General features: G+C 37.3%; 1 protein-coding gene across 4 annotated transcripts in view; it reads right to left on the reverse strand.

The window, feature by feature from the left end:
* Positions 1-25,404, reverse strand: part of BCL2L13 (BCL2 like 13) — an 83,351-nt gene extending 57,947 nt beyond the window's left edge. For 3 of the 4 annotated variants that reach the window (XM_069094300.1, XM_069094302.1, XM_069094303.1), the window contains exons 1-2: positions 24,982-25,123; positions 11,968-12,159 (exon numbers count right to left, since the gene is read on the reverse strand). In XM_069094300.1, the coding sequence (XP_068950401.1) occupies positions 11,968-12,088 (121 nt within the window). In that variant the 5' untranslated portion in view covers positions 12,089-12,159; positions 24,982-25,123. Of the gene's footprint in view, positions 1-11,967; positions 12,160-24,981 lie in introns of all 4 variants that reach the window. The other variant, XM_069094299.1, reaches the window with a different exon arrangement.

The raw sequence follows: 25,404 nt of genomic DNA on the forward strand, positions 1-25,404 counted from the left end.
TTTATTTCATATTACTCTACATCAACATATGATAACAATCAGAATAGCTAATCATATAAAGAAAAACTACATAATTATTTCAACAAATACAATACTCATTTATGCTAAAAAAAAAAAAAAAAGAACCTAAAGAGTATATAGACACGGAAGACTTCCTAATATGTCCAAAATCATACATTTAAAATCAAGCATTAAAACTTTTTCCATTGTAAAAACACTAGCTTTCCCAATATGAAAAGTTGGTAAAGCAAGGATGCCTCCTTTCTCCACTATAAGAAGATAAAGAGTGGGGCGGTTAGGTGGTGCAGTGAATAGAGCACCAGCCCTGAAGTCAGGAGTACCTGAGTTCAAATATGGCCTCAGACACTTACCACAAAAACTAGCCGTGTGACCTTGGGCAAGTCATTCAACCCCAATTGCCCTAAAAAAAACCAACCCCCCCCAAAAAAAGTTTTAGAAGTGCTAGCTATGGGGGGGGGGGGGATAGGCAAGATGGCAAAGAAATGGCAGGGACTTGCTTGAGCTCTCCTAAATCTCACTCAAAACAACTTTAAATAAAACCTCAAAACAAATTCTGGAGCAGCAAAACTCACAAATGGACAGGGTGAAACCATTTTCTAGTCCATGACAACCTAGAAGGACCACAGAAAAAGGTCTGACTCACTTAGGTCAAAGGGAAGTACAGTCCAGCACAGGCAGTGTCCAGGCAAGCCAGAAGGAGTCCCCTAATCCCAGCACAGGTCAGCAATAGAGGCTTTGTGGCCCCAGAGCAAGTACAGAGGGCCAGCTGCAAGACCTCTATCCCCAGTGCAACAGGTAAGCAGTCAAGCTGAACAGGCCGTATGGCCCCAACACAGTGCGAGCAGCCACAGCCAGGCCTGGTGAAAGCAGGCAAGACATCAGGCCCAGAGGCCCCAGCACAGTGGGGCAGAGGCTGGGTCCTGGACCCTGGTGCAAGAAGTTTGGGACAGTGCCCCCTATGCCCCAGGAGCAGAGTTCAACTTTAAAAATCACTAAACAGGCTGGAAAATTAACAAAACCCAAAAAATATATATAAAAAAAAAAATCCTGACCATAGAAAGCTACTACAGTGACAAGAAAATTAAAACACAAATTCAGAAGAGGGCAACAATGTCAAAACACCTACATGCAAAGCCTCAAAAGGAAATATGAACTGGTCTTAGATCAAAAAAGAACTCCTAGAAGAACTCAAAAAGGATTTTTAAAAATTGAGAGGTAGAAGAAAAATTGGGAAAAGAAATGAATTTTTTAAGAGAATCATGAAAAAAGAGTCAATAGCTTTAAAGGAAGCACAAAATATAAAAAAAGTGTGCAAAAATTCACTGAAGAAAATAATTCCTTAAAAAGAAGAACTGGGGGCAGCTAGGTGGCACAGTGAGTAAAGCGCCAGCCCCCGAGTCAGGAGTACCTGAGTTCGGTTCTGGCCTCAGACACTTAACACCCACACACAAAAAAACTAGCCATGTAACCTTGGGCAAGTTACTTAACCCCAACTGCCCTCCATAAAAAAAAAGCAGAACTGGTGAGCAGCTAGGTGGTACAGTAAATAGAACATTGGACCTGGAGTCCGGAGCACCTGACCGTGTTTCCCCAATAATAAGACCTATCCCGAAAATAAGCCCCTCCCCTTACTGTGTAAGATTCCTCTAAAATAAGCCCTCCCCCGAAAATAAGCCCTATTGAGATTGCTACTGTAGTGAAGGTGATCTCCTGCGCTACACGCTACATTACGGTACCCTCTGTATGCACCTTTCCCCCACCCGGGGTGAAATGCACGCCATGCTCCGAGCTGCATCCAATCAGAGCTGCAGCAGTGAGCGCGTCATCCTGTTCTTCCCCAGTGATTTGCTTGCTGGCGCCATTGAGAGCAGTGCCACGGAGGAGAGCTGAGGCAGAACAACATAAGCCCTCCCCTGAAAATAAGCCCTCTGGTGTTTTTCTTTCCAAAAAAAATTAATAAGACAGCGTCTTATTATCGGGGAAACACGGTGAGTTCAAATCCGGCCTCAGACACTTGATCAGACTTACCCTGTGTGACTTTGGGCAAGTCACTTAACCCCAATTGCCCTGCCTTCCCCCTCCAAAAAAAGAAAATACAAAAAAAAAAGCAGTACTGGCCAAAAGGAAAAGGAGGTACAGAAATACACTAATGAAAACAACTCCTTAAAAAAGCAAAATTGAAAAAACTGAAAAGGAGGTACCAAAATCTACTGAAGAACTCCTTAAAAAATAGAGCCCAGCCTTGTATGAGTTGAACAGAAAATTTGACATTCAGATACAAGAAGCATGAGAAGGTAAACAGGGAAAAGAAATAATAAGGAACTTATCAAAGTTGAACTATTTATATTCCTACATGGAAAAACGATAATTGTAACTTATAAAACTGTTCTCAGTATAAGAATAGTTGAAAGGAATAGAAATGTATAGATATAGATAGATATGTATGTATGTATACATACATATATATGTCTATATAGGAGGGTAAACAGGTGTATGAATACATATATGAATGGGTGTATATATGTGTACAGGTATACATAGACAGAGGGAACAGGACCAATTGAATATGAATGGATGATACTCAAAAGGTGAAATTAAGAGGTGAGAGAGGAATATAATAAGAGGAGATGGGGAGAGACAGAATGGGGTAAATTATCAGGCAAGGGAAAATGGTTACAATGGAGGGGAAGAACAGGAAGGCAAAAGGGAATGAGTCAACCTTATTCTCATTGAATTTGGCTTAGGGAGGGAATTACATACACACTAAATAGGGTATCTCACCCTACAGGAGAGTAGCGGGGAAGGGAATGAGAGGAGGGCAGGCTTGGGGGAGGGAAGTTGGAAGTACCCACTTTTGAAAAGGGACAGGATCAAAGTAGAGAACAGAACAAGTGGGGGCTGGGATAGGATAGAGGGAAATATAGTCAGTCTTTCACAATATATCCAATATGGAAATGTTTTGCTTAGCTACACATTTACAACCTTTATTGAATTGCTTATCTTCTCAGTAAGGGTGAGTGACAAGGGAGGGAGGGAAAGAATCTGGAATTCAAAGTTTTAAAATCAAATGTTTAAAATATATACATATATACACACTATTATAACTATTACTTTATATGCACCTGGGAAATAAAATATACAGGCACTGGGGCATAGAGATCCACCATGCCCTACTGGAAAAGTCGGAGGGGGGATGAGGGAAGATATGGGAGAGAGCAAATTGGGGGACATGATATTCAGTGAGATCACTATTTTGGGGTGGTGGGTAGGGAAAAAACGGGGAGAAAATTTGTAACTCAAAATCTTGTGGAAATGAATGATGTAAACTAAAAAATAAAAAAGAGAGGAAAAAAATAAAATAAAAAAAAACAAAAACAATACAATTGGTCAAATGAAAAAGGACATAGAAACATTCAATGAAGAAAAGAATTCCTCAAAAAAATAGAATTGACCAAATGGAAAAGGTATAAAACACTCAATAAAGAAAACAATTCCACAAAAACTAGAATTGGGCAAGTGGAGGCTAATGACTCCATGAGACATAAAGAATCAATCAAACAAAATCAAAATAATGAAAAATTGAAGAAAATATAAAATATCTCATTGGAAGAACAACTCACCTGGAAAACAGGTCCAAAAGAGATAATTTAAGGGGCGGCTAGGTGGCACAGTGAATAGAGCACCAGCCCTGGAGTCAGGAGGACCAAAAGACATAATTTAAGAATTACGGGACTACCTGAAAGGCATGATTATCAAGGAAAATGGCCCTGATAAACTAAAACCAGAAGGGTAAAATAGCGAACTGAAAGAATATAACCATCATCTCCTGAAAGAGATCCCCAAATGAAAACTTCCAGGAATAATATAGCCAAATTCCAGAATTCTCAAGTCAAGGAGAAAATACTGTAAGCAGTTAGAAAGAAACATTTCAAATACTAAGGAGCCACAGTCAGGATTACACAGGATTTAGCAGCTTCTAAATTAAAGGGATCAGATGGCTTGGAATATGATATTCCAGAAGACAAAGGAGCTTGAATTAAAACTAAGAATCACCTACCCAGAAAAACTAAGCATAATCCTTCAGAGGAAAAAATGGATATTCAATGAAAGAGGATTTTCAAGCATTCCTGACTGATGAAAAGGACAGAGCTAAACAGAAAATTGGACTCACAAACACAAGACTCAAGAGAAGCATAAAAAGGTAAACAAGAAAGAGAAAACATAAAGGATTCAATAAACTTAAATGGTTTACATTCCTATATAGGAAGATAATACATATAATTCTTAAGAACTGTAACACTATTACATCAGTTAGAAGGAGTATACATAGACAGAGGGTACTGGGATAAATTGACTTTGATAGGATGATATGAAAAAAAAAATTAAGTGGTCAAAAAGAGGATTGTTCTGGGAGAAGAGGTAGAATGGAGTAAATTACCTCACATGAAGAACAATGGAAGAAAAGAAGAGAAGGGAAGTAAGCATCACTTGAACTCTCATCATATTTGGTTCAAAGGGGGAATAACAAACACACTGAGGTATAGATATCTATCTTACCCTATATGGAAGTAGGAGGGGAGGAGGGTAAGAACAGGGGGAGTGAGGTGCTGATATAAGGGAGAGTAGCTTGAAAATGGCAGTGGTCAATATTTATAGCAGTTCTTTTTGTGGTGGCCAAGAACTGGAAATTGAGAGGATGCACATCAATTGGGGAATGGCTGAACAGGTGTATGAATGTAATGGAATACTATTGTGCTATAAGAAATGATGAACAGGGGCGGCCAGGTAGCACAGCGAGTAAGAGCACCGTCTCCAATGTTGGGATGACCTGGGGATCAAATCCAGGCTCAGACACTTAGCACCACACCCAGAAATAACTGGCCGTGTAACCTTAAGCAAGTTACTTAACCCTGACTGCTTAAAAAAAAAAAAAATGATGAACAAGCAGACTTCAGAAAATCCTAGAAAGATTTATATGAACTGATGCTGAGTGAAATTGAGCAAAACCAGGTGAACACTGTTCAAATAAACAGCCACAGTGGGAGATGACTAATTTTGATAGACTTAGCCCTTATCAATAATGCAAAGACCTAAAATAATTCCAAGGGACTAATGATGGTAAATGCCATCCATATCCAGAGAAAGAACTATGGAGTTGGAATGCAGAGCAAAGCAGACTATTTTCTTCTTTGTTTTTGTTTTTCTTTGCTTTTTCTTTTTCGTGGTCTCTCCCATTCATTATAATTCTTGTATGCAACATAACTAATGTGAACATGTGTTTAATAGGAATCTATGTGTATAGCCATATCATATTGCATATTGTCTTCAGGAGGGAAGGAGTTAGGGAGAGGAGAGAAAATTTAAAACTTATAGAAGTGAATACTGAAAATTAAAAAATAATTAATTTTTTAAAAAAGAAAATGGCATTGGTCAAAAACAAAATACTGGTGAGTAGGGACAGAGTGAAAAGAGAGAAAGAGTAGTTTAAACCGAAGAAAATAGGATTAAAGGAAATACTGTTAATAATCCTAACCTGAATGTGAATGGGATGAATCCACCCATAAAATGAATGCAGATAGCAGAGTAGATTAAAAACCAGAATCCCACAATATGTTGTTTACAAGAAACATATTTGAAGCAGAGAGACACACACATAGAGGAAAGGTAAAAGGCTGCAGTAGAATATATTATGCTTCAGCTGAAGTAAAAAATCAGGGGTGGCAATCATGATCTCAAATAAAGCAAAAGAAAAAAATATGTAATAAAAAGAGATAAAGGAGGAAACTACATCTTGCTAAAAGGTACTGTACCAGGGCGGCCAGGTGGCAAAGTGAGAATGAGCGCCAGCCCTGGAGTCGGGAGACTCGGGATTGGTTCTGGCCTCAGATACTTAACACCCACACAAAATAACTGGCCGTGTAACCTTGAGCAAGTTACTTAACCCCAATTGCTTTAAAAAAAAAAAAAGAAAATGTAGTAATTCATATGCCCAAAGGGCTATAAATACTTTCATATCCTTTGAGCCAGCAATACCATTCCTAGGGGTATATCCCAAAGAGATCATAGAAGTGATATATGTACAAAAATGTTTATAGCAGCTCTTTTTGTGGTGGCAAAGAATTGGAAATTAAGGGGGTACCCAACAATTGGGGAATGGCTGAACAAGTTGTGGTATATTCATGTTATGGAATACTATTGTGCTATAAGAAACGAGGAGCAGATGGTCTTCCTATTTACCTAGAGAGGCTTATATGAACTGATGCTGAGTGAGAAAAGTAGAACTAGTAGAAATTTGTACACAATTACAGACAGAACGTATGTGTGATGACCAACTTTGATAGAATGGATTCTTCTCAGCAATGCAGTGATATAAGTCAATGCCAAAAGACTCATGAGGGAGAGAAATGTGTGCATCCAGAGAAAGAACTGAGTTTATATCCAGATGAAAGCAAAATACCATATCTTTTTCCTTTTCTTGTTTGGTTTTATGTCCTCTTTACCATTTTTCATTCCATCTGATACCAATCCGTCTTTATAACCTGACTAATGTATAATGTGAAAGTATTTACAGATCCTATACTTGACTATATGTCGTCATGGGGGGGATGGGAGGGAGGGGGAGAAAATGTGAAACTCAAGGAATTGTGGAATTGAATCCTGTAAACGAAAAGTAAACAAACAAATTAATTAATTTTAAAAAAAATGAAAAGAAAATGTAGTAATTCAACCATTCTGGAGAGCAGTCTAGAACTATGCCCAAAGAGCTAAAAATAAGTGCATATCCTTTGACCCAGCAATACCATTTCTGGGGGTGTATCCAAAGAGATCACAGAAGTGGATAAAGGGCCATTAGTAGGAAAATATTTACGGTAGCTCTTCTTGTGGTGGCAAAGAGCTGGAAATCAAGAGGATGTCCATCAATTGGGGAATGGCTGAACAAGTTGTCATATATGAATGTAATGGAATACTACTGTGCTATAAGAAATGAGGAGCAAATGGACTTCATAATAACCTGAAGAGACTTACATAAACTGATGCTGAGTGAAGACAGCAGAACCAGGAGAACTTTGTATATACAATTACTGACACACTGTATGTGTGATGACTAACTTGGATAGACTGGGCTCCTCTCAGCAATGCAAGGTTATAACGCCAAAAGACTCACGATGGAAAGGGATATCCTCATCCAGAGAAAGAACTAGAGAGTCTGAATGAAGATTGCAGCAAACTACTTGCTCTTTTTTTTTCTGTTTTATTTTGTTTTGTTTCTTCTTTCTCATTGTTCACTGGTTATGATCCTTCTTTACAACTTACAATGTTTAATGTGAAGATATTTGTAGATCCTATATTTGATTGCATGCCACCATGGGGGGAGGGGAAAGGAGAAGGAGGGGGAGAAAATTTGAAACTCAAGAGACTGTGGAACTGAATGTTGTAAACCAAATGTAAACAAATAAATTTAAAAAAATTTTTTTAATGTAGTAATATCAATACTAACTATATATGCACCAAAGGGTATGGCATCAAAATTGTTAAAGGAAAAGTTAAAAGAATTACAGGAGGAAACAGACAGTAAAAACTATACTTGTGGGAGGACTCAAATTTCCCTCTCAAAAGTAGACAAATCTAACCACAAAATAAATAAGAAAAAAGTTAAGGGGGTGAGTAAAATTTTAGAAAAGTCAAGATATAATAAAATCTAGAGGAAATTGAATAGAGATAGAAAGGAAAAATCTTTTTCTTGGTGGTACAAAGTACCTACACAAAAACTGACCATGTATTATGGCATAAAAATCTCACAATCAGAGGCAGAAAGGAAGAAATATTAAATGCATCCTTTTCAAATACTGATGCAATAATAATTACATTTAATAAAGGGCCATGGAAAGATAGATTAAAAATTAACTGGAAACTAAATAATCTAAACCGAAAGAGTGAGTGGGTTGAAGAACAAACTATAAAAACAATCAATTATGCCATTAAAGAAAATTACAACAATGAGACAACATACAAAATTTATGAGATGCAGCCAAAGCAGTACTTAGGAGAAAATTTATCTCTAAACACATCAATAAAGAGAGAGCAGATCAATGAACTGGGTGTGCCACTAAAAGAACAAGAAAAAATACAAACAAAAATCCCCAATTAAACACAAAATCAGAACTCCTGAAAACCAAAGAAAAGATTAATAAAAATTGAAAGTAAGAAAACCACTGAACTAAATAAACTAAGAGCTAGTTTTATGGGAAAAAAATAATAAAATAGGTAAGCCATTGGTTAATTTGATTAAAAAAGAAGAAAATCAAATTGCCAGTATTAAGAATGAAAAGGGTACATTCACTACCATGAAGAGGAAATTAAAGGAATTATTAGGAGCTTTATCCAATTGTGTGCAAATAAATCTGACAATCTAAGTAAAATGGAGGAAAATTACCAAAAATACAAATTGCCTAGATTAAAAGACAATGAAATAAAATACTTAAGTAACTCCATCTTAGAAAAAAAAATTGAACAAGCCTACAATGAACTCCCCAAGAAAATATTCCCAGGAGCAGATGGATTCACAAGTGAATTCTACCAAACACTTAAAGAACAATTAATTCCAATACTTATATAAATTATTTGGATAAACAGGCAAAGGAGTCCTATCAAATTCCCTTTATGACACAAATATGGTGCTGATACCTAAACCAGGAAGAGCCAAAACAAAGAAAGAAAATTCTAGACCAATTTCCCTAAGGAATACTGATGCAAAAAATTTTAATAAAATACTAGCAAGGAGATAACAGCAATACATCACAAAGAAATGACCAGGTGGGATTTATACCAGGAGTGCAGGGCTGATTTAATATTAGAAAAATTATCAGCATAATTAATTAACTATATCAATAACAGAACAAAGAGAAATCATGATTATCTCAACAGATGCAGAAAAAACTTTGAAAAAATACAATATCCATTCCTATTAAAAACACTAGAGAGCGTAGGAATAAAAAAAGTTTTCCTTAAAATGATAAATACTGTCTATCTAAAACCATCAGTAAACATTATCTGACTGAAGGTGGCCTAACTATACAAGATCTAAAACTATTATAAAGTGGTAAACATTGGGGTGGCTAGGTGGTGCAGTGAACAGAGCACTGGCCCTGGAGTCAGGAGGACCTGAGTTCAAATCTAGCCTCTGACACTTAACACTTACTAGCCATGTGACCTTGGGCAAGTCACTTAACCCCAATTTCCCTGCCTTCCCCCCCTCCAAAAAGAAAAAAAAAGCAAAAAAACCCCAAAACATCAAAACCATCTGGTACTGGCTAAGAAATAGTGTAGTGGATCAGTGGAACAGATCAGGTACACAAGACACAGAAGTAAAAGGCCATAGTAATCTAGTGCTTGATAGACCCAAAGACCCCAGCTTTTGAGAGAACACACTATTTAAGAAAAACTGATGGTAAAAACTGGAAAACGATATGACAGAAACTAGATATAGATCAACATCTTAAGCCATCTACCAAGATAAGGTCAAAATGGGTATATGATTTAAACATAAAGGGTGATACTATAAGCAAATGAGGAGCGCAAGGATCCTATCTGTCTGATGTATGGAGAAGGGAAGAACTTATGATCAAATTTATGACCAAAAAAGAGACAGAGAGCATTACTGGACATAAAATGGGCAATTTTGATTATATTAAATTAAAAAGATTGTGCACAAACAAAACCAATGCAACCAAGATTAGAAGGAAAGCAGAAAGCTGGGAAATGATTTTTACAGCAAGTTTCTCTGATAAAGGCCTCATTTCTCAAATATATAGAGAATTGAGTCAGATTTATAATACAAGTCATTCCCCAACTGATAAATGGTCAAAGAATATGAACAAGCAGTTTTCAGATGAAGAAATCAAAATTATAGTCATATAAAAAAATTCTCTAAATCACTACTGATTACAGAAATGTAAATTAAAACAACTCTGAGGTAGCACCCTCACACCTATCAAATTAGCTAATATGACAGAAAAGGAAACTAATAAATGCTGGAGGGGATGTGCAGAAATTGGGACACTTATGCACTGTTGGTGGAATTGTAAACTGATCCATTGACCCTGGAAAATAATTTGGAATTATGGCCAAAGATCTATAAAACTGTACATATACTTTGATCCAGCAATATCATTACTACATAGAACTCTATGCCAAAGAGATCCCAAAAAAGGGAAAAGGACCAATTTGTGCAAAAATTTTTATAGCAGTTCTTATTGTAGTGGCAAAGAATTAGAAACTGAGGGGATGCCTAGCAATTGGGGAATGACTGAACAACTAGTGGTATATGATTATAATGGAATATTACCCTGCTATAAGAAATGGTGAGCAGGCTGATTTCAGAAAAATCTGGAAAGACTTATATGAAGTGATGCTGAGTGAAGTGAGCAGAACCAGGAGGACATTGTACACAGGAACAACAGCAGGATGATCAATTGTGAATGACTTGGGTCTTCTCAGCAATACAATGATCCAAGACAATTACAAAGGACTCATGATGGAAAATGCTATCCACCTCCAGAGAAAGAGATGACAGAATCTGAATGTAGATTGAAGCATACTATTTTTTATTTTCTGTATTTTTTAATGCCATTTGTTTCTTTGGGTCTGTGTCTTCTTTTACAACATGAGTAATACGGCAATATGTTTTACATGATTTAACATGTATAACCTGTATCAAATTGCTTACCAACTCATGAAAGTAAGGGAATGAGGAAGAAAATTTGGAACTCAAAATTTTTTTAAAGATGAATGTTGAAAATTGTCTTTACTTGTAATTGGAGGAAGAATAAAATATTATTTTTTAAAATGCCAGCTATAGAAATAAGACAAAAGAACAAAATCAAAAACAAAACCATAAAGGAGAGATTTCTATCCCTATTAGCAGCTGACAAGAGGTGTAATTAGGAAGCCCCATAGTCCTCTTTTGCTTTTATTCTTTGTTTCACAATGTGACTAATTATGAAATATTTTTAATATAATTGTACTGCCTATATAACATTGCTTGCTGTCTTGGGGGAAGGGGGAGGGATGGAAAAAAATATTTTGAACTCAAAATCCTATAAAAGTGAATGCTGAAAACTTTTTTTACATGTAATTGGAAAAAATAAAATACTACTGAGTGAAAAAAATAAAAAACAAAAAACCCCACAGTCAATAGAGAAACAAAACAATAACTTCAGCAAGATCATAGGATAAAAAATAAATTTGCAAAAATCATTAACATTTCTATACTTTCAAAATTCAGGAAGAAATTATAAGATAAATTCAGAGTAACTAGAAAATGTATATATCTGGGGTCAACTTATCAAAATACACAAATATATGTATATATATATATATATATATATATATCATTCTTTAAAGATATAAAGAGAAACTTAAATTGGAGAAAGATATGCTGCTCTTATGGGGTTATAGCAATATGAGGGGGAAAAAGTGATTATTGCTCCCCTTCATGGAACTACCTTGCACCCAAACTAGCCTACCTGTTCTCCAAACTTGGCATGGTACCTCTTACCACCACACCTTTTTCCTGTTTACCACAGGTCTGAAACCCTTTCCCACAGCTCAACTCAGGTGCAAATTTCTCTAGAAAACTTTTTGTGATCAACTAGGTTAGTTAATTTTTCTCCCTCCTCAAAGTATACTGTTATTTATTTGAATATAATATTGCCACAGGAGAATATTTAAGTCACCTGAGGGCAAGGACTTTTTTTTTGGTTTTTGTATACTCCCAGCACTCAGCACAATGCTTTTCTTTGCACATAGTATGTCCTTACATAAATGTTTGAATTGAACTGAATTAGACATACAGCTACTATTAAGTTCTACTCTCTACTACTATCATCAAGCTCTCTGTGTAAAATTACTAATACCATTTCTAGTATCACAAGTCAAAACTATTACCTTGGGCTGAGAAAGGGTCTTGTTCTTGTGGCTTCTCCCTTGAAAAGAGTCCCAGGTAACTGAGAACAACATATTTTGTTTCATAGTGAAATCCTACAGGCATAGTAACAGAAGATGCCATTAGGTTGGCTGGAAAAGATCCACAAAATTCCAGCAAGGGTGGGGACTATTCCTCTGGTAAATATGAAAATGCTGAAAGACAGAAAAGTAATTTTGTTAGTTTTAAACTCTATTAAGTCAAACCAATTGAAAGAGTCTCACCATTACCATCATAATTAACCAAAAGGGGAAAAAAAGGGAACATTTAACTCTTGATTAAGTTTGTTTACAAACAGAGGTCTTACACACTCAAATTTTGGTTCAAATGTAAACTTTTTTCCTTCTCTTTCTAGTTTCTCCTTTTTTACTTTTTTTTTTCTAAGAGGGAGAAGGGATGGTGATGGTTGTTCATATGAGTAAAATGAAAAAGTGATTTGCCCAAGAACTGACAGCTAGGAAATGTCACAGCTGGGACCAGAACCTATACCTTGGATTTCCTTTCCATCCTACCTGAGCTGCTTCCAGCAAAATGCTTTTGCTTCTTTAAATAATCTTGTTTCCATTCAAAACACAAAACAAAGGAATGTGCTTTAAAAAGATTTTAGTTGCCATTCAGTAGGATAAAGAGAAGTTTCAAAGAACTAAAGTTAGGTATGGTGCAAAAAGAGTCATGGTGGAAAAATTTTAAGATTCATAGCAAGCAAATCCTAATGTGACCTTGGACTTGACTAGGTTTGCTGAAATGCCTTTTATCTCTTTAAAAAATTTTGTTACAAAAGAAGTGTTATCATGTGGGTCACAACAAAACTGTTGTATATGCATCAAAACCTCATTCTTTGGAAGATTTTAAAGCCAAGATTAAAAATGCAATACTTTTAGTCACTGAGGAGCAGCTAAGGAAAGTTTTTAAAAGTCTGAAAATCGACTAGAGCATTATATAGCATATAATGGTAGCTATGTTGAACTCTTGTAAGAAGCATTCAGTGTTTTTTAAATGCCAATAACAACTTTTCAAATGTTTTTTTCTAGGTTTGTAGTATTTGTACTTGAATTATTTAAGCTTAAAACTGCCCTAAGACTTTGAGTACATATATTATTTTTCAGGTCCTACTTACTTTACATCAGTTCCTAAAGCTTCCTAGTGCTAAAGAAAAAACATTAATAGTAATACTATATATACTCTGGCTTAGGCTCAAGTCTTACTAGACACATTAAAAGAATAGGACTGAAGAAATATATCTATAAATAATGCTTTGAAGAAACACAGGTTATCCTGTAATCTGCTGTGCTTAAATGAAATTCCTTGGAAATATCAAATCCCTATGTTACTAGTCATATATCCAGTATCTTACTCTTTACAATCAGTTATAAGACAGTCTTCCCAAACCTGTGAATTTCATCACAATTTATTTCTTCTTCAAATCTTTCCTGTGGTGTTGCATCCAATCAAACTAGTTATTCTGGTTATTCTGAATGGGATTCAAATAAATACAAAGACAATGATATAACATCCCAGACCTTATTCAAGACAGTTCAGTGGTTCAGGTTTAGGATTGAATTGCACTAAGATTCTAATTGATGATAAAATATTTAACAAAGGGAAATTTACTCAATCAAAAAAAAAATAAGGATCTTCATTAGTGATATTCCCCTGAGTCTATATATCTATAATGGCAGCAACTCCCAGAAATGTGTATTAATTTTGACAGCAACAGAAATTCCAACAGGCCTACGGATCCCTGACTCCTTATAGGCTGCACTTTATATCTTAGGAAGCCAGGAAGCCCTCTCAACATTAAGTCCTAATAGATTCCTTGCCCCTTTAAAGACAAAAGAGTGCAGCCTACATAAAATAATTGCTACCACACAAGGTAAGGTCAGGTTCTCCTTAGTGTGAATCATGAATAATCTCCAAAAGGGTCACATTATTCAAATTCACATTATTCAAAGTTAAAATTATATACAAAAATATGGCAATTGATTTCAGTACAATGGAAATATGCAATGAAAAGAATTTAAATACTTTTTTAATCTATTTATTAACATAAGAGCAAAGGATAAGAAAAATACATTTCTGATTCAAGTTTATTACAAAGTAATAGAGTAGCAATAGAAAGATTTTTTAAAAAAACAAAATTTTGGTTCTTTTACAAACAAAATTACTTTCTGGAGGTCAAAGGAGCTAGAATTAAAACCAAGAATCACCTATCCAGAAAAATGCCTCAGGGGAAAATACTGACATTAAATGAAATAAAGGACTTTCAAGCATTCTTGACCAGAGCTGAACAGAAAATCTGACTTTCAAATATAAGAATCAAGAGAAGCATGAAAAGGTAAACAGGTAAGAGAAATCATAGGGAACTTATTAAAGTTGAACTGTTTACATTCCTACATGGAAAGACAAATTTATAACTCATGAGACCTTTCTCAGTATTAGGATAGTTGAAGGGAATACACACATATACACACATATCATATGTGTGTATGTATATATGTATGTGTATGTATATGCATACATAGACAGGGCACAAGGTGAGTTGAATACGAAAGGATGATATCTAAAAAAATAAAATTAAGAGATGAGAGGAATATATTGGGAGAAGGAGAAAGGGAGAGATAGGAAAGGGTAAATTATCTCACATAAAAGAGGCAAGAGAAAGCTGTAAGGGTATAAGGAGAGAGGGGGGAAAAGAAGAGAAGGCAGACTGGGGGAAGGGGTAATCAGTATGCGTATCAGTATGCTTCCTATCCTGGGGTGGGGGGAGAAAATTTGGAATTCAAAATCTTGTGGAAATTAATGTTGAAAACTAAAAACAAATAAATACCCCCCAAAATTACCAAATATCATACCTAAAGATAAGCCTACACTGATGACAGGATAAAAAGATTCCAATCATTGTTTAAAATATTTTAGCAAGGTAGATTGAACTGTTTCTTTAAATCATCATACACATAAGCAGGCAGATACAGAGTTTTACCCAAATCTAAGTAAATTTACATGCTCATATTCTCACATTTTAAACCAAATGCAGTTAGATATCTATTATCTAAAGATAGCATTATCTAAAATCAGCAATACAAAAATACAATACACTACTCCAGGCATGGGGAACTGGTGTCCTGAGACCCTCTAGGTCCTCTACTGCAGTCCTTTGACTTTATTTATAGTCACTTGGATTAAGTGAAAGGGGACTCGAGGACCTAGGGGGCCACCGTGGTTACAGATTCCCTACCCCTGCTAGTTAGTAGTCCTTGAAATATTTTTCAATAGCTAGGCTTAAATAACTTGAAAATGAGTCTTCAAAGTAATTCTACCTGAGATATTTAACACTTACTAGCTGTGTAACCCTGGGCAAGTCACTTAACCCCTACTGCCTTGCCTTCCCCTTTCCAAAAAATAAAAAAGAAAATCATTTTATAAATGAGAGCACTAGAGGAAAAATTGGAAGAGAAATTAAATTATGGAAGAAAGAACTGGAAAGGCAATTAACAGCTTGGCACAAGAGGTGCAAATCTTGCCCAAGCAACAAACTTCCTGACAATTAGAATAGATGCTGGAGGGGTTGTGAGAAAACAGGTACTCCAGAAAGCAATTTGGAACTACACCCAAAAAACTATTAAACTGTGCATACATTAAATAAATAGATGGATAAATAAATGAAAATTGGAAAAAGACAACAAGAAACATTTAAACCAACCAAAAGATTAAACAACAAAAAAGAAACTGTAAGATACATATCAAAAAAAATAAAAAACTGACCAGGAAAATGGATTAAGGAGAAAAAAAAATTAAGAATCACTAGACAACCTAGATGCCACAACCAAAAGAGGGGTCTATAACTCATAATTCAAGAAATCTTCAAATAAATCTGTTCATATCTCTTAGAACCAGAAGGTAAAGTAGAAATAGAATCTGCCAGTAACTTTGTGAAAGAAACCTCCAAAATGAAAACTCCCAGGAACATTGTGACCAAATTCTATCATTTCCAGGTCAAAGAAAAAATATTACAAGCAGTCAGAAGGAAGAGCCACAGTCAAAATCAGACACAATTTAGCAGCCATCACTATAAAAGAGCAGAGTTTGGAATATCATATTCCAGAAAACAAGAGATATCGGCTCAGAGACAAAAGTAACTTATCCAGCAAAACTTAGTATGATCCTATAGGTGAAAAAATGAACCTTGAATAAAATAGAGGACTTCCAGGCATTCCTCATGACAAGACCAGAACTCCATAGGCACTTTGAAGTTCAAATAGGAGAGAAACATAAAAAGGTAAACAAGAAAAAATAAGCTTAAGAGAATTAAACAAAGATAAACTACTGACATTCAAATATAGGAAAATGATTCATGTGCCTTCTGTAAACCCTATCATCACCAAGGGTCAAAAAGGGAATCTAATTAGACAGAAGGCCTAGAAGTGGTTCAATTATGTTTTGATGATCTTAAAAGAAGAACAGAAAGGGGGGGGAGGGAGAGGATTTGTTGGGGAGGTAGAAAGTACCGGGAGAAGTGAGGGAGAGTTGGGGAAAGTTATCTCATAAATCAGGGTTTACAAGTAGAAGTCTATACAAAGAAGAAGAGGTGGGGGGGAATACTTGAACTTTACTCTCATCTGAACAGAGGGAAGAACATACATATATATGTGTGTGTGTATATACATATATATACACATACACACACACAAACATACTAAGTTGGGCAAAGAAATACATTTCACTCAACATGGAAACAGAAAGGTAAGGGGAAAAGGGAAAAGCTAGATGAAAAGTAGATTAAGGGAGTGGATTTTTTCTAAACAAAACAAACTCTAAATATATACAAAAATATTTATAGCTCTGTTTAAATGGCAGAGAATGGGAATTTGAGAGAATGACCATCAAATGGAGAATGATCAAACAAGTCCTGATATATAAATGCGATAGAATATTCTTGTGCTATATGAAATAATGAAGGGGATGGTTTTAGAGAAGCCTGCAAAGACTTGTAGAAACTAATGCAGAATGAAGTGAAAAGAATCAGATCAATTTGTACAATGACAACAATATTGCAAAAACAAACTGTGAAAGAATTAGAAACTCTGATCAGTATTAATGATCAACCATAAATCCAGAGGACTAATAATGAAACATGGCTGCCTACTTCCTGAGAGATGAAAAGACTGAAACTGCAGAAGATAAATGTTAGATAGATAGATGTATATAAGGATACACACACACATGATATATATGCTACACACACACACACACACACACACACACATTTATATGCATGTTATATAGATTTGTTCTTTGGACACAGCCAATTGATTTTGCTTGACTTGATATGTCTTTAACAGAAGTTTGGGGGGGAGGGGGGGTCTTTTCATCCTCCACTGGCAGAGAAGAGGATTTAGAGTGGTTGAGAAGGTAAAGTTTTGCTGATTGAAAACTATATGATTTTCTAAAAAACAAAACATAATATGTAACAGAAATACTGTACCTATTCTATACCTCTCCAACCCACAACAGATGTCAACCACTCAATAAACATTTATTAAATACCTACTATAGTATATGCCAGGAGCTATGCTAAGTGTTCACAGAAGTGAAAAGTTCCTACCTACCCTCAAAGAATTTACATTCTAATGGGGAAGACAACATATACATGGGATATACTGGTATTGGGGAGAGAGCTTGCCTAGCCCTTTTTAGAGCTGCTCATCTACCTTTAGTGTCCACTCTCACCTGTGGCTCCAAAAAGCTGTGGCATGCATAGCAGTCACACCCCTGTAAGTGGTCTCAGCAGGCAGGCTAAAACAGGTTGAAGGTAGCCAATGAGCCTCAAACCTCCCTTAGGGAGGTGTCTACCCCAAGCATGTGAAGACTTCCCCCAGCAGAATGGGCACAGAAGACAACTGTTCCAAAGATCATGAAGGCAGCTGAACCACGTGCCTCGGACTGCTTAGAGCTTGGTCAGGCATCCTGGGTCACTGCCAGTCTTCTTGACTTCTGTCCTGCCACTGGACTTCAAAGACTGAAGAAAAGAATGAAGCTGACAACTTTGTGCAATTGTCTCACTTAAATCCAATTCACATGCAATAGTTAAGACGTCACCCCATGATGTCACTGGTCCTCTTTGAAAATGAAGGACAAGGGGCGGCTAGTTGGTGCAGTGAATACAACACTGGCCCTGGAGTCAGGAGGACCTGAGTTCAAATCTGGCCTCAAACACTTAACACAAAAGCTAGCCATGAGACCTTGGGCAAGTCACTTAACCCCAATTGCCCTACCCCACCCCCTTCAAAAAGCAAAAAAAAAAAAAAAAGGAAATGAAGGACAAACAATAACAAAGGCTGACTCTTGAAGAAAGACAAGGATTCTAAAGGCAGAGGTGAGGAGGGAGGACATCCAAGGCATGGGAGATAGCCAATACAAAGACACATGGTAGAAAGGAGGCGAAGAGTTTTCTGTGAAGAATAACAAGTAAGCCATTTTGGCTGGACAATAGAGGATCAATGTGTAAGAAGACTGAAAAGAAAGGAAGAGGCCAAATTATGCAAAGCCTTTTATGTCAAAAAGAGCAGTTTATATTTAATAGAAATAACAGAAAAACTTAAGTTGTACTTCAGAAAAATCACTTGTGAAGCTTTGTGAAGGACTGATTGGAGAGATTTTAGCCAGAAAGAAAAATTAGGAAGACAACACAACAGCATAGGTAAGAAGAGATGAGGGTTTGACCCAGAGTGGTAATTGGAGGGGGGGGGTCCCCAAGAGAATGCAAGGAATGTAAATACAAATTTCAAGATGTGACAACTTGGATATGTGGGATGAAGAAAAATGAGGAGTTAACACTGAGGTTAGAAATCTGCATAACAAGAAGGATGACAGCAGTACAGAACTTTGGAAGAAAAGATAGTGAGTTATTTTAGACAAGAGGACTTTAAGTTGCCTATGGATGACCTTGTGTGAAATGTTCACTAGGTAATTCCTGACACGAGACTGGAACTTCAGAAAGAGAAAAGGTAACAATACATGGATCTGGAAGGTTTCATAGAAAAGGTGATATCTGAGCTGAGCTTAGTAGGAATTCACAAAAGATTAATAATAATCCACCAAGCAGTAATGGAAAGACACAAGAAGCATAGGGAATGTACAAGGCATCCAGGAGATAAAACACTTCAGTTTGCACACTTTCTTTACAACAACCTATTAAACCAATACGCGGGGGGCTTTTATGTATAGCATTAAGGCTAAAAATGACCTTCGGGGGCATAATAATTTATAAACAATTTTGCTAAAACAGCATTTATACAATGACTGGAAGTGTACAAAACACTTTACATGTTAACTCATTTGACCCTCACAACAGCCCTAGGAAGCAAGTACTATTATTATTCCCATTTTATGGAGGAGCAAACTGAAACAGAGAGGTTACATGACTTGCTTAGTCACACAGCTAGTGAGCGTCTGAGGCACACAGCGGACTCCAGTCTTCCTGACTCCAGCCCTGGGTTTATACGCTGGATAATTCAAAGAGCCCAGGATTTAGAATTAGAAGGTCTGGGTTTGAATAGCAAACCTACAACGTGAACCAGCTTCACAACCTTGGCTGTCACTTGGATTCTCTGGATCTATTTTCTGGGCTATAAAAAAATCAATGAAGATTTCTAACTCTTGATCAAGACAAGACTGACTACAAGGACACCATAAGACCTACACATTGAGACTTATCAAACACGTAGACTTGCTTCGATTATGTTTGTTACATAAGAAGGCTTATTGTTTGAGTGTAAAGAGAAAGAGTTGGTCAAGGGGGAAGGGAACCTAGCTGAAGTGTTAACAAACAAGGAAAAGAAATTTAAACAATTGTTATTGCTTTTTTTTTTTTTGGAGGGGGGAAGGTAGGGCAACTGGGGTTAAGTGACTTGCCCAAAGTCACACGGCTACTTTTGTGCTAAGTGTCTGAGGCCGGATTTGAACTCAGGTCCTCCTGACTCCAGGGCCGGTGCTCTATTCACTGCGCCACCTAGCCACCACTAAATTTAAACAATTTTAAAATAAAAATTTTTCTAAAATCAGAAACTAACTTACAAAAAATATTAACACTACTGTAACATAAGAGCTTGACTAACACATCATAATTCCATTTTATAGATGAAAAAATGGAATCACAGAAAATTCAAGATCATGTTAATCTGCTCTATAATTTAAAACAATCTAACTAGCAATTCTCGGCTTATGCCTCAAAGACACTTATGTCAGCAGACTTTGCATAAATTTTCACTGACAATCTACTAATGCAATAATTTACTTTGTATTTATTTATCTCATATATTTAGAGGTGGAAGGAACCTAAATGATGAAAGAACTGATGAGAGAAAATAAATACATTTTATTAAGTATTTATTAAGTGTCCAGAGCTAGGGTTAGTACTAAAACAAGGACAGTACTTTCTTTCAAGATACTGACATTCTCTTAGGAGAGGAGTGGAAAGGGGAGTAGTAGTGTTTTGGAAAGTTCCTTTCTGGGGCAATGATGGAATTGATTTGATTATGATTCAGAAGGCAGGAACAGGAAGGAGTTAAGGCAAGGGAGATGACAAGACAATAGCCTGGAGTGAATCGAGGGGGCCAGGCCTAGGAGAAATAATGGGCAGGGAACAGTAATAAGGGCTATTAATGACAGGTGGCAGCTAGGTGGCACAGTGCATAGAATGCCAGGCCTGGAGTCAGGACTAAGTTCAAATCCAGTCTCAAAGACTTACTGTGTGACCTTGGGAAAGTCACCCTGTTTGCCTCAGTTTCTTCATATATAAAACGGGCTGGAGGAAATGGCAAACCACTCCAGTATCTCTGCCAAGAAGAGGTGCACACAACTGAAAACAACTGAACAACAACAATAGGGGGCCCACAAGCAATACTGAGATAGTGACAAAGTACTAAGGGCAAGGCTTGGATGCAAAAGGCAAAGCATCTAGTGAGATGACCTGGAAGGCAAATGAAGCCTAGTGCCACCTGAAATAGGCACTGGAGTGTCAGTAGGAATGAGAAGGTTACATCTTCTGGGATAACATTTTGATAAATTAGGTAGAATTTTGTTGGTGTAGTCAGTTGAGATAAGTACTTCCTTGATGTTTCACATGTCTTTAAATCTTCAGGAATAAAAATGAAGATGCTTAATCTAAGTTGCAGATTTGCAAGATATGCTGTTTTAAAAACTAAACAAAACACTAAGCATGGTATTTTAATAAATATACTGTTGAGCTCATGCTTATCTAACTGAAACACACTAGTTAAAACTTTGTGATAACTGCCCAAGAATATTTATAGTCACTGACTGGCATTCCTTTATGCTTTATTTTTGATCTCTACTACTACAAATAGAACTTTTTAGGGCACTCCTTTTCAAAATAAGTTAATTAAACTTCCGTAAGATTACCTACAAATAGGTGATGAATATGACGAGTGTGATAAATACTAGAACAAAAAATTTGCTTATGGAAAAATGTATCCTTTTCAGGAAGGGACAGGGAAAGAATAGGTAGCTCCGGAAGAAAACTTCTACCAATGCAGATAAGCCACTCTAATTAACAATAGTCACAGAAAGAATTTTTGATGATCTCAAATCTTCCTTACTGAAGAAAATCTCTCTATTCATCAAGCCTCACTCTTTCTATATATAGCTCATATTTTCAGGCACCTCTTTCCTTCTGCACAGCTCTCTGCAATAAAATGAAATATGTGTAAAGGGCTATATGGCAATCACCTTATTTGACTAGGCTGTCAAAAATCTCTTGGATTTAAAAAAAGGCTTCATTCTTGCTTTGGTAAAAGATGTTAACACAGGAAGACAATATCATACTTTAAAAGCAGAGGTCCTTAACTTTTTGGGGGTCATGGACACAGCAGTCAATAGGCCCCTTCTCAGAATATTTTTAAATGTAAAAATAAAAAGCATAGTATTATTTGATCAATCATATTGAAAGTGCTATCAAAATATTTAAATAAATTAAAGGACTCCAGGTTAAGAACCCCTGCTCTGAAGGTTTACCATTAAAGGTATTCAATAACTATTTGTTAACTGAATTTCCTAATAAATATTAACTTCTAGCTTACATAATCTACTAAACATGATCTAATGCATCCTTCAAAATGGGAAGGAATAAGGTTTAGTATCTGCAAGCTATTATTACAGGTTCCCTCTCTTTCATTTTTCTCTAATGTATTTCAGTTGGAACTACTCCTGGGGAAGCTGGGACCTCATAGGTGAGCTTTCCTTCACCTTGTTCCAAACCAGGTGTTCACAAGGCTTCTGTGCCATTTCTACTATGCATGTTGTCTGCCTAAGAGACAGAATTAACTTCTGGCACAACTAGTCAAACAAAGATCTAAGAAAAATGTCAAACTGAGTTGTGCACATGATCAAGGTATCAAAATCACTACAAAAGAAAGGGTGGGAGGGGCTGGTATCACTCAAACCTCACTGTCATGTGAAACTAGTCAAAGTAGGATAGAACAAAGAGTTTGGGGTAGAAATACATTCAACTCAACAGGAGAGGAAGAGAGTAGGAGAGAGATTAGTCTAAGGCAAAACAAAGCTCAGAGCATATAACTGGGAAGATTTAAAAGGAAAAAAATGAAAGGTAAAAATCTATGCTTGGCATTCTTGTTGAAAAAACCAGAGTTGAATAGAAAATTTGACATTCAGATACAAGAAGCATGAGAAGGTAAACAGGGAAAAGAAATCATAAGGAACTTATCAAAGTTGAACTATTAACATGCCTACATGGAAAAACAGTAATTGTAACTTATGAAACCTTTCTCAGTAGTTGAAGGGAATAGAAATATATATATATATATGTCTATATATGAGGGTTTATGGGCATATGTTTACAGGTATACAAAGATGGAGGGCACAGGACCAATTTAACAGGAAGGGATGATACTTAAAAGGTGGAATTAAGAGGTGAGAGGGGAATATAATAAGAGGAGATGGGGAGAGACAGAATGGGGTAAACTATTGCATATAGAAGAGGCAAGGAAGGCAAAAGGGAATGGGTCAACCTTATTCCCATTGAATTTGGCTCAGGGAGGGAATGAAATACACACTAAATACGGTATCTCACCCTACAGGAGAGTAGGGGGGAAGGGGATGAGAGGGGGGATGATGGAAGGGAGGGCAGGCTAGGGGGGAGGGAAGTTGGAAGCACCCACTTTTGAAAAGGGACAGGATCAAAGTAGAGAATAGAACAAGTGGGAGGTGGGATATAAGGGTGGGAAATATAGTCAGTCTTTCACATATCTACTATGTTATTGTTTTGCATTAGCCACACATGTACAACCTATACTGAACCGCTTATCTTCCCAGTAAGGGTGGGTGACAAGGGAGGAAGGGAACGAATCTGGAATTCAAAGTTTTAAAACCAAATGTTTAAATATATATTATTATTAATACTATTTTACATGTTATTGGGAAATAAGATATACAGGCACTGGGGCATAGAGATTCACTGGAAAAGTCGAAAGGGGTATGGGAGAAAATATGGGAGAGCAGATTGGAGGAGGGGATATCCTGCGGGACTGCTATTTTTGGGCGGTGGGTAGGGGAAAAACGGGGAGAAATTTTGTAACTCATCTTGCAGAAATGAATGATGTAAATCAGAAGTTAATAAAGCATTTAAAAAAAAATCTATGCTTGGGGTCTGGGTGAGAGGAAAAGAGGGAGAAGGCATGGGAGCAGGAACTCCATGCATCAAAAACAGAGCACTATCAGATAATTAGATTTTACCCTAGAAGCAAGAGTTGGATAATGAGGGTTGCCAAGCAATGAAGAAAGACTTAGTAATATTATTTAGCAGCAGTGTGGAGAGTAGATGTTGGAGAAGGAAAGAAACTGGTAGCAAGCAGATCAATTAGAACCCTATTACAATCTGCTATACCAGAAGAGATGCAGGCTAGTGAATGGAAAAGTGAGCTGTTTCTGAGGTAAACGGGAGTTGTCAACTTAAAATCATAAATTCCTTAAAAGCAGGGACTACATTGGTTTTCAACTTTGTATTCCTACATATCTCCAGACTGAAAGATTAATGAACTGGATCTACATCGAGACAATTTCTGATCCCATTCCCTTCAGCCTCATATTGCTAAATAAAGATTATTTCATAATGCTTTAAATACTCATGATACACAAAGTACATTTACCCAAGGGCTTATGAACATTTCACAAGCACAAAACATCTCCAGGAGATTAGTACTTGCTCAATTCTCTGGAGAAAAAAAAAACTAGAAGAAAGTGTCTACTTATCCAAAGTTATAAGTACGTCAGGGAAGAAATAAATAACATTGGCGTTCTGGTACTAAATTTTCTCTCAAATAACCAGTGGAAACGGACAGCTTTTTTCAACCGGCTGTTTTCCCCCATTTTGATGAAAAGACCTCAACACAAAAGGAAGAAACCAAGAATCAGCTCGGTTTATTGGAACTATCCCTTTGGATAAATAGCGTTTGCATGTATTATCTCCTTTGATTCTCGACCACCATTTCACAGTGATTTCATTATAGCCAAGGGTCATATTAGCTAAGTCCCTACGCCAGCCACTTAGTGAGTGACCCAGGCGTGATCAATTTAATGGTTATTATTTGTAATATTATCTGATCATGCTTAAGCAAATTATTATTTACCAGCTCTCTGGTTTTCAGCTACACGCAAGCCTTAAGTTTTGGACGTACAATGGAAGCGCCCCCATTCCTCCTTCCAGTACAAAAGTTGTCACTGGAAAGGGAGGGAGGGTCTCAGTGAGGCTCGAGGCAAGGGACTGGTCTACTATCACCCCAAATGGCCCTGGGAGGGGAGCTGGGAGTACAAAAGCCACCCGGGGGAGGGGGGGGGGGCTAGGAAGTAGAAGCCGAGCTGGGGCACCCGCTCCCGGCTCCAGCCCCCGCTTCCTCGGCTGGCCCGGCCCGGCCCTGGCTTCCCGGACCCCGTCCCCTCGTCACCTGGCCCTGGTTCCGGGGTAGGAAGAGGAGAAGAAGGAGGAGGAGGAGGGAGAGGAGGCGGCGGCAGCGGCGGAAGCGGCGGGTCTTCAAACAATCCCGCAGCAGCGGCAGCAGCAACTGGCCCGACCCACGACCCTAATCTACTGCCGCGACCATGATGGAGGCGGAGGTCACCCGTGCGTGGTGACGTCAGCGCCAGCGTCAAGGCGTCGGGAAGGGGAGGGTCGAAAGAGGAGAAGGAAAACGAGGAGGGCTGGAGGCGACCAGGGCCCCTCCTTCCTATTGAGGGGGAGGGGTCCGGAGAGTTGGGTGGGAGAGAGATCCGACGCAGACTCGACCGGAAAGCGTCTACGGAGTCAGCACCGCCCCTGGCTCGGTGCATTGCCACTCTACCGTTGCGGGCGGGGAGGAAGGTGACGTTGC

Source organism: Petaurus breviceps, unplaced genomic scaffold (genome assembly GCF_028583685.1).
Source record: "Petaurus breviceps papuanus isolate PSGF00001 unplaced genomic scaffold, PetGlider_PUasm1.0 216, whole genome shotgun sequence".
Classification (NCBI taxonomy): Eukaryota; Metazoa; Chordata; class Mammalia; order Diprotodontia; family Petauridae; genus Petaurus; species Petaurus breviceps.